General features: G+C 32.4%; 2 protein-coding genes across 2 annotated transcripts; one reads left to right on the top strand and one right to left on the bottom strand.

Annotated features, from left to right (window-relative positions):
- On the bottom strand, window positions 1–3241 carry LOC115443457 (rRNA methyltransferase 3, mitochondrial). Its single transcript, XM_037439485.1, has 6 exons — window positions 3100–3241; window positions 2618–2984; window positions 2227–2474; window positions 1398–1553; window positions 937–1228; window positions 1–246 (listed from the first exon to the last, which is right to left on the bottom strand). The coding sequence occupies exons 1-6, from the start codon at window positions 3212–3214 to the stop codon at window positions 78–80; spliced, it is 1347 nt and encodes a 448-aa protein (XP_037295382.1). The 5' UTR covers window positions 3215–3241; the 3' UTR covers window positions 1–77.
- Window positions 3242–3719: 478 nt separating this feature from the next.
- LOC115443456 (protein kintoun) lies at window positions 3720–9109 on the top strand. Its single transcript, XM_030168863.2, has 3 exons — window positions 3720–5916; window positions 6290–6410; window positions 7425–9109. The coding sequence occupies exons 1-3, from the start codon at window positions 3902–3904 to the stop codon at window positions 7797–7799; spliced, it is 2511 nt and encodes an 836-aa protein (XP_030024723.1). The 5' UTR covers window positions 3720–3901; the 3' UTR covers window positions 7800–9109.
- The last annotated feature ends 960 nt before the right edge of the window (window positions 9110–10069 follow it).

Raw genomic sequence — 10069 nt, 5'->3', positions numbered from 1 at the left:
TATTGTTTAAACAATATATTTTATTTGGTATATTTGATACATCAACTACAAACTAAATATCATACTTTGTTATATTGCTAAGTAGCAAGACCCATTTGTTTCTGTAATTTTGCTTTCGCCCAGGTTTGAATGAATTGTTTTCTAATTTCGAAGGCGATGACGGCTGCGGCCATGCCAGTGTTTAAACTGTCCACGCCTTTTTGAAGAGGTATGTTCAGTCTTACGCCGTGTTTACTTGATGCTAATCTGAAAAGGTCATGTTTTTTTTATAAATTACTTAATGGTATAAAAAATGTAACACATTTAATTTGCCTTCAGACATTAAGTATATTTAATATCACTAGTCAGCAAATCACTAGCTATTCAACATCCTATCTTATTTTCACTTATGTTAGAAAAATTATATGTTAAATTTTTATGTTGATGAAAAGAGAATAATTCATGCTTTCGACTTAATTTATCTTTCAAGATAATTGGATTTTTTTTACTAAAAAAAAGGAATTATTATGTGACATATAATTAAAATTCAATTTGTGCAATAAATATAACATAGAACCTTGTAACAATGAGCCAGTAAAATGTCAATGAATATTATTAATTCTGCAATGAAAATTACTTTCTAAATTGGATAATACTTATAAATATATAATTATAGATATGAAATGTGTAGACAGTCCATTGTAACAATCAATCTGGATATTGTCATTTTACATATCAACCAAGTGAAAAATTACAGTATAATATAATAACTTTTATATGTAATTTTTATGTATAATTATACGTAATTATTGTAATATTCATAATTATAATGATAGAATCTACCACCACTATCATAGTATGAAAGATAATACATATGAACCCAGGTTGTTTATTATATTATAATTAATGTATCAGAACCAAATAATATTGTTAAAAGATGACAAGAATGTTACTTACTCATAGCTGTTTTCACTTATGCCTTCAGTTTCACCACCTAATATAAGCGTAATATGGCTCAAAGAGGAAAACTCAACACCATAATATGGTAATACTGGCACATTACCATATTCAGTGTCACTTTCATCATCCAAATTGTCAACTTTAGTATTACTGTCAGCTATGAATATAGAGGTATCCTCCTCCAAGTGAGAGGGCATGTCGCTCCACTCTATAGAATGGTGTATTGGGAGTCTAAAGTGAGCTCCGGCCGCACTCCTTATAACTTTTGGATCCCAAACATCAACACAACCTGGAAATAAAAACAAATTATAATTACTCACAATTAGGATTCAAATTTAAATTAATAACATGGTATTAAACAGGTTTGTGGTGTGCAGCATTTTTTCCCCATTAATAAATTTTTGAGAATATTATGATTAAGTAAACAAATTTTAAAAAATGTAAATTTCACTCCTTACCTTTTGACAATAAGACTTTATCACAGCCCACTCCTACTGCAGCTCTTAGTATAGCACCCAAATTTCCAGGCACCCTGATATTGTCACATATAAAATTTAAGGGTAGAGGTTTTGAAAATCTTCTTATATTTTCTGCTGTTGGTGTCTCAAAGATTCCTAGGAGATAAAATGTTTTATTAATTCATTATATAGTAAACTCTTGCCACTCTACTACGAGCAGCAGCACGGGTAGCTAAAATGGGCACTGCAATATTGCTGCTTCTACCATCCCATGGCATGATGCAGCGAGACAATAGATGGCAGGATGAATGCCTTTATATATTATTTGGGCATGCTTAAACAAAAAATTAGATTTACACATTGACTTCTTGTTATTTCAGTGGATTTTATTAATTACAAATCAAAACTTGTTTTATAATCAAACAAACAGGTTACAGTTCTGTCAATATCAATCACTGTCATAAGATGAATTAATTATGTAAATACTCAGAAAAGTTTAAGGAATATACAAGCATAACTATAAAACTTTTGATAATGTTATTATACCTGCCTTTATAGGCTTTATTTGAGCAAAAATTATGTAAATTTTCACCCTTCTAGTGATGATGCAAAGAAATGACAAACAATTACACCATAGAATTAATGATTATCATTATAAAATTGTATAATCATATGGAAATATTAATTAAATACGCAAAACATTTGACCTGCCTGATGTCACCCACTCCCTCTACCTGCCACTGCTGCTTGTAGCCAAGTGAGAGTTTCATTATTTTCATTTCTATGTTTACTATTTGGAAGTCAATTTAGTATAGGAATGGATACTTACCAAAAATTCCAGGTGATGTCTCTACATCTGACCACATCTCAATCTGCTTGTAAGGTATTTTATATATTGATACACCTGTTTTAGGTAGGAACGGTCTCAAATTATTTAAATCTTCAACTTTACTGAATATCAAATATTTCAGTTTACATTTTGCTTCCAGCCCATCTACTATCAGCCTCCATCCTTCCACTAAAGTCTGGCCAGAGCGCAACCTTTCTTTTTTTGACTTTAATTTCACAAGAAGGGAGCTAAAAATAGATAAAGGATACATTACTGACATAAATAATTGGTAAAGAAATTGAAATAGTTTATATGAACATTTTATTACACAAATACAATGTGTAGGTTGAAGATTGCAGATGGTATATAAAAAATTATAGACTAAATTTACCTTATGCGACCATCATTTTCTCCTAATTTTTCATAAATAATGTCATGATTATCATCAAATACTTTTTTCTGGCTCAGATAGAAGTTTCGTTTTTGTAATTTTTCTTTCCTATTACTTTTGATTTGTTTAGATTTCTCTGGTGGCAGTGTAGATGCAGAATTATCTTCACTAGTTACTGTCTTAGTCTCGGTCACTTTATCTGTTTTCACCTTACTTTTATATAATATTTCAGGATCTAAATCAATAATCTTTTTCTCTTTTTTTAAATCTACTTTAGATGTTTCTTCAAAAGGTAGCAGAACTTTGCCAGGATTTCGATGCATCCACCTGCCATATTGTCTAGAAGTAATCACCAACTGTTGTCTAACTGTTTGAAAAATAAACCGATGTAAATTTCTTGACATTTTACTGCATCAAATTATTATATTTTCTGTTACTAACAAGTTTGTGTTCACAATGTTATAATAATTAACAAATATAACCTCCAAAAATGTTTTCTTTTTCCACAGATCTACAGCATTTATAACCAAAGAGAATTATAGATTTATGACAGATCGCAGCATGCTGCCAGAATATCATTGGCCAGAATATATCCATTTTATAAAGGATCGCGACCAATAGGCGGGCTGGGAGTGATTCGTTGCCCACTATGTCATTGTGACACGACGGCTAACGTATCGCCCCGTGTCCGGCTTTTTGTTATAGTCCGTTCGCGTTAAGCAAATAGATATATCATTGTCCGTCTGCCTAGCGAAGCCCCTAAACCAATACTGTTGCATAAACTTATGAAGTTAAATTAACGGTGACAAATAGAAAACAAGTATACATAACAATAAATACTTTATATTTTGAGTTAAATACCTATCTAGCAATGACAATGATTAAAAAGTAGTGTTACATTCATAAAATATTATAAATAAAAATTGAAATTCAAAATACAGAAAAACTGAATATTTGAAAGTCAAAATCCTTGATAAAGTTTATATTAATACATAATACGCATCGGTATTGACGCTTATTATGAGATTTTTGATTGACACAAAACACGTGTCAATGGACAATAACCTTTTGTAAAATTCTAACAAAACCATAGTATTTCAAACTTGGAAGGAGTTTCTGACATTTTTAGCCTACAGTGTCAACACTGAACATTAGTTTTACTTGGTTTTTTTCCATCAGTAACATCGCCATCGCATAACACTCGTCAGCTGAAAATTATTAAAAAGTGGATGCGTAGAAACGTTGTGTTTATTTATAAATCGTTCAGAAGTAACGTAAACCAAAATGGCAACAGGAGTAAAACCTCGTGATGAAGAAAGTTCCTTCACGAGATCGGATCTAGAGGCAATCCAAGATGCAATGAAAAGTAAGAAATTTCGAGAAATGCTTTCCGAGTACTGTGAAGAAGTACGTGACCCGGCAAATCAGGCAATCTATCAGAAAGAAATGACCCAACTGGAGAAGGAACGTGGCTACGACGTAACTTTCATCAATCCGAAGGGAAGTTATGTTATCAAAACAAGCGTCGCCGGCGACAGGAAAGCGTTTATTAATATCTGCAGTAACGAAAATGTCGATAAGCCATCATACAATATCAAAGAGGCCAACGGAAAAAAAGGTATGAACTGGCAAATTCCTTACTCTATCATTCCACCAAGAGAAGATTACGATCATAAAAGAGAGCGTTGTGTGATATATGACGTAGTTTTCCATCCCGACACATTACGCATGGCAGAGATTAACAAACAGTTCCGCGAGATTGTAAACAAGACTGCGGTAGATGGATTGCAGAATGCATATAACATACATTTGGATAGCAACAATTTCCGCTTCCCAAAATCACATTATAAAGGAATGACGGTACCCGCGGTGATACGGAAAGAAGACCCTAATTTTAAACCACCTGAAGAAGATGGTGATGATGAAATTTCACCAGAGGTTTTAGAAAAATTATATCCACAGCGATTATATCCAGAAAAGTCAGGGAAGCAAGAACAAGTCCCTCAAAATAATACCACCCAAAAACAAGGATCAAAGAAGCCTAACAAGGAGTTTGCTCACTCTTCTGACAATGGTTTTACGATACCAAAATATGTGATAAAACAACAGAAAAATGTTGATTTACAGGACTTCACTTATGACAGAGATAGTAAACAGTACTCTGCTATACCCAGTCACATAGTGGTTGAAATAAATCTTCCATTATTGTCATCTACTAAAGATTGCATATTAGATGTTCAAGAAAGATTTCTAAGCCTGTTGTCAGAAAAACCAGCAAAATATAGACTGAAAATACCCCTTCCTTACTCTGTAAATGATGAATGTGGCAATGCCAAGTTTGATAAAAGTAAAAGAATGTTGATTGTTACTTTACCAGTGATTAAAAAGAATATTAACAGTGACACTTCTAATTATCTCAGAGTAGACAGTGGTGTGGAAAGTGAAGAAAATTCTGGATCACAAAGTGATGAAGAGAATAACAACAAAAAACTAGTTGTAGAAGTTTCTTCAAATGCCCATGACACTACGCCACAGCCTACCGCAATGACAAATGAGGCTTTGCCAAGCTCAGACACTTTCTTACAATCTGAGTTAGGATACATACTTCCACCTTATACTTATAATGCTATGGATGATATTATAGCATTTACATTCCATGTGAAAAACACAGAGCCAGAATCTGTCAAAGTTCAAAACATTGACAATAAAGTGTACATTAAATTTACATCTATTGGCTCAGGTTTTGTGCCAATCCACTATGCAGCTGTCATCATCTTTGATAAATCGATCAAATTCAGCAATGTGAATGGTGAAGCTTGGGATAATAATGTCATCTTACAACTGGAACTTGAAGGAGATGCTCCACAAGAATTCCAGATAGGTATTGACCAGCACTCAACAATAACAGAGTACTTGGATATTTCACAGATTAAAAAGACTTCAAAAACACAAGAAAATAACCAGGATACTGAAGAATCAGATACTGTGACACCAGTTGTAGAAGTAACTAATTTAGGCTCAGAAACCAACATAGTTGTTTCATCCAATCATATGGATTATGAAGAAGATGATTCAGAGGAATCTAAGGAAAAAGAAATAGTGTGGATAGAAAGTAATTGTGAGAATGGAGCTAAGAGTATATTGCGGAAACCCATATCTATGATGCGGAGTTATTCCGAGTCCAGTACGGGTGAGGTTGCCTCGTCCATAGATTACATCAGCTCTGATTGTATTCCCGAGGAATCTAGTTTAAAAAAGACTGTTAGGTTTAATGATGTTATTGCAAGACAATTTTATAGGTGAGAATCTTTTAAATTATATTATTATCTATTAGTAAGATATTATTATTGTTATGAAATTTTATTAACTGTTATCGCTATACATGTTGTTTATTATTACTTTTTATCAATGTGGGACAATAGGTAATAATCAGAATTATCTTTAACCAGCAAAGATAATTCATTTGCTTGAAAAAATTGTTATTAAAAATATTTACATCCGCATTATGATTCTCTTAAAATATAGGTTTGAAGCAGCTAGATTTTCTTATCTCTGTAATCTTACATATTCTGATGAAATGATAAATCAGATGGCGTCACAATACAACAAAGATAAGAGAATACTCAATCATTTATCTTCAGATGAATATTTATATTCATGTTTATATTCCAGGTATAATTCTTCCATAGAAGGCCAGAAAAAGAAGAACCAGCGAAAGAAGAGTAAAAAGAGGTGTCAGGAGAGACGCAAGAGTGAAAGTGAGGCTGAAGAGGAAACGCGTAACACGTCCCAGGTAATACACACAGATAGACACAAACACACACAGGCACAGAGAGAGAGAGACACACACACACATTCAAAGAGGTACTAGCAGAAACACAACCAACCCAATTTTTGCCGTGTCTATTCTGTCCTTGATTTCCTTTTTTGATCTATTTGCTTATTAAGTATAACATAACATAATATAATTTTAGTTACTTTTTAGTTTATATGTTCTTATATTATGTAGTAATGTAATTTAAAAATGTGCGCATTACTTTAATGAACGCCATGTACTCCTTTAAGCTGGTTGTGCATCAAAATATGACCTTTGTTAAACTACTCGTGCATAAATTAAATGTATAATCTGCTGGAGAAGCTTCCATAAATAAATCCTATGATTTCACGAGTGTATGCATAGGCACACACTTGTGAAGAGTTTAGAGTCACTGTTATGGCGATAGCCCCATGCCAGCGATTATGGGCTAATACTACAAAAAAGAAAATATTTATAATCTCAAATGATTATAAATATATATTGCAAACACAAAGGAAATGTATTATTCTTACAATAATTTCTATATCAGCAAGATTTAGCTATGTATGCATAATTTTATTACCATGACCTGATAAGATGCATTAATCATTAGTGTATAATTATATTCACACATCACTTAGCATAACTCACAAAACAATTGTTGCGGTAGCTTCAATAATTATATACAGTTATATATACTAATAAAAGATCATAACATTGTAAATGCATTACATATTGAGAATAGTTTATATTTGTTATCCCACGCCACGAAAAAAATACGAATCTTAAAATGTTGCCTTTAGTAGAAATACTTTTTAACCGACGTCTCAAAAAGGAGGAGGCTATCAATGCGACGTGAATTTTTTTTATAATGTTTTTTACCTCAGACCTCGGCTATTTCCATTGTAAATTAAATACGAGAATAGATACCTTCGTAAAATAAAATCAATCTTAAATGTAATCAAATGATAGTAAGATTCGTAAATTTTAAAAGACATTTTTAATCAACAGCCAACTCCAACAAGACTGAAATCAGTACTGAAACAACGACGGGACAGCGGTCTCGCCGATACATCCGACGCCGAAGCGGAATGCAAATCAGAATCATTTCACACTGCCAACGAAGAGTATGAGCCAAAGTTAAACCGTAATAATGATGGTGAATCAATGTTGGACATCGTAAACAACGAAGGTAAAGTTAAACCTAAATCAAAAGCCGACATCTGGGAATCTGATGGCAAATCTGAAAAGAAAACAAATTCAAACCCCATTACTTGTGAAAATATTAAACACCACACGAACATGTATGACCCTGATAAGTTGAACAAAGGTCAGTACTTAGAAGTGATGTTTAAAAATGATCTCATTTTCGATTTAGACATGTGAGATTTGCCATACTGAATTTTGTTTTGAAAGATGTTTAGAATGTATTTATATTATAAATAGGTATCTATCACGTATTAGCGTACTTTGTTTGTGTAGAAATGTGTATTAGATTATTTGTATTGTTTTCATTTTATTTCTACATATTGAATAGTTCCTTTGCTTGATAATAAGTTATTAGAAAACGTGTTCCTTGTGTAATTAAGTTGATGGTATGGCATTTACATTGGACAGTATAATATTCAAACATTTGAGTCAATTACAAACAAAAAAAAACACTTTTAAAATTTTTATGTTGTATTATTGAGATCGTTTTACAATTACAAACTTTTTAAATGTAAAAACGAACATTTTAGATTGGAATTATTGATGTCTAGTAGATTTTAATCGTGAATTTTAGGCTGTAATCGATATTGTGCTCATATTAGACAATATATCGTAGATGAAATACGATCAAAATGGTACAAATTAGATTAATTGTCGTTCATAAATTAGTTGGTTTTGTAAGCCTATGTCTGGGCTGTTTTATGCACTGCACAGCTACACACTAGTATCCTAGACACACGTTTTTACATGCCTATACACAAGTACGATTGTAATTTGTAGACGATATACAACAATTTTACACAAGAGTTTGAAAAAATAATTTAACTTATAATTTACTTCGGCGAAACTATATGCTCGTTAATATTGGTCATTTGCCAAACTGTTGTTGACATTCCTTGATATTGGTCATGAATAATGAGACATTTGAGACCCAGAAGAGTGCATTTTCGGAGGACAGGTGAGCGGGATGAAGCAAATATTATGTTATTGATATCGAGTTGAAATCTTATTGAAAATATAGGTATACGCAAAAGTCTGAAACACTCATGAGAACAACGACAATATTATAAATTTACGCTAAAATAGTATTGTTTTAATACCTTAGACCTAACAGACGGTATATTATTGCGTTCTCGTTGAAACTCCCCGTGCCCCATGGGATATACGGGCGAGAGCTCTATGTGTATTTATTCCTTCCCGCTCTCGACTGGCTAACGAAAATACACCAAAACCGTTTAGTGTGTTTATAAATTTTGGTTATTGAGTTTGGAAAAACACCAGAATGTATTAACGACATTAGTTAAAGCTTTTACAACATTACTGTTATTTATTGTTTATCCAGGCGTTGTCATAAACCATGTTTGTTTTATTTGTACGTAGACACTGCATGAATGGGAGTGCACGTTTTGTTGGGTGTCATTTTGAACATTGTCTACTAAACAGAAATTGTGATTTGATGATCTTAGTTTAATATACGTTTTAACTGATACATTGTTTGATTTTTACCTTATTAAAACAGTGTTCATATAAACAGAGGACCCGTTTATTTCGTGACCAGTCACATAAAACTTTATTATTCACGTCGAATTGATAACCTCCATTTTTGAAGTCGGTTAAAAATAGGTATTCATGTCAGAAAACGCACGAAAACTTCTCCACCTGAGAATTGAACTGAACTTCTAACTACTCAGTCTACACTTCTATAGCTCTTAGGTGGGTAGAGCTGTGCTGACGAAAGTTGTTTGCGAAATAGGTTTTCTAATTGACAAGACAACAAACACTATTTATCATTCTGTAAACGCTAATGAGAGAGCGTCCATTTTGTTGCCTAAAGTTGGGTCACATTTTATCTAACAAAATAAGCAAGTATTTTCCCAGCGAGTTTTAACGGGCTTAATTAGTTTAACTTTAACAAGAGTTGAAGAAAGAAATCATATTATTTCATTTATACTCATAAATAAATACACTAGCTTTTTTAAATTCTTAAACTCAAATTGTTGCTATTAATTAAAATTTACGTATAGCTTTAGTGGATGCTTAATTTAAATAAAATATTATAACATTGAAAGTGTTTAGTTATATCTATGATGCCAACCCATTAAGTAAATTTGTAATTTGAATACTTCAAATCCTTTCTTACTAAGGTAGGTATGTAGTTATTAGTAAATAGTGAATACTTAGATTTGCGAATCGCGATACTCGTTTTTACCACTAAGCTCTAAGGCTAAGCGTCCACTAGTGGAACGATTCAATCAATCAGGCTTGAACCTAGCATTAGTAGTTACCGAACATTCCGTAGTTACAATTCAAGAGACCAGTAATTAAGATAGACTGGACAAATTCAAAAACTACTGGCTTCACAAACTAAAACTATAAGAGGCTCGAAAACATAACTGGAGATGTTTTATTTGAACACAGTTCGAAAATAAGTAGTTAGGAACCATGAG

This window comes from Manduca sexta, chromosome 17 (genome assembly GCF_014839805.1).
Source record: "Manduca sexta isolate Smith_Timp_Sample1 chromosome 17, JHU_Msex_v1.0, whole genome shotgun sequence".
Lineage (NCBI taxonomy): Eukaryota > Metazoa > Arthropoda > Insecta > Lepidoptera > Sphingidae > Manduca > Manduca sexta.
This window is presented reverse-complemented; position numbering and strand designations above follow the sequence as displayed.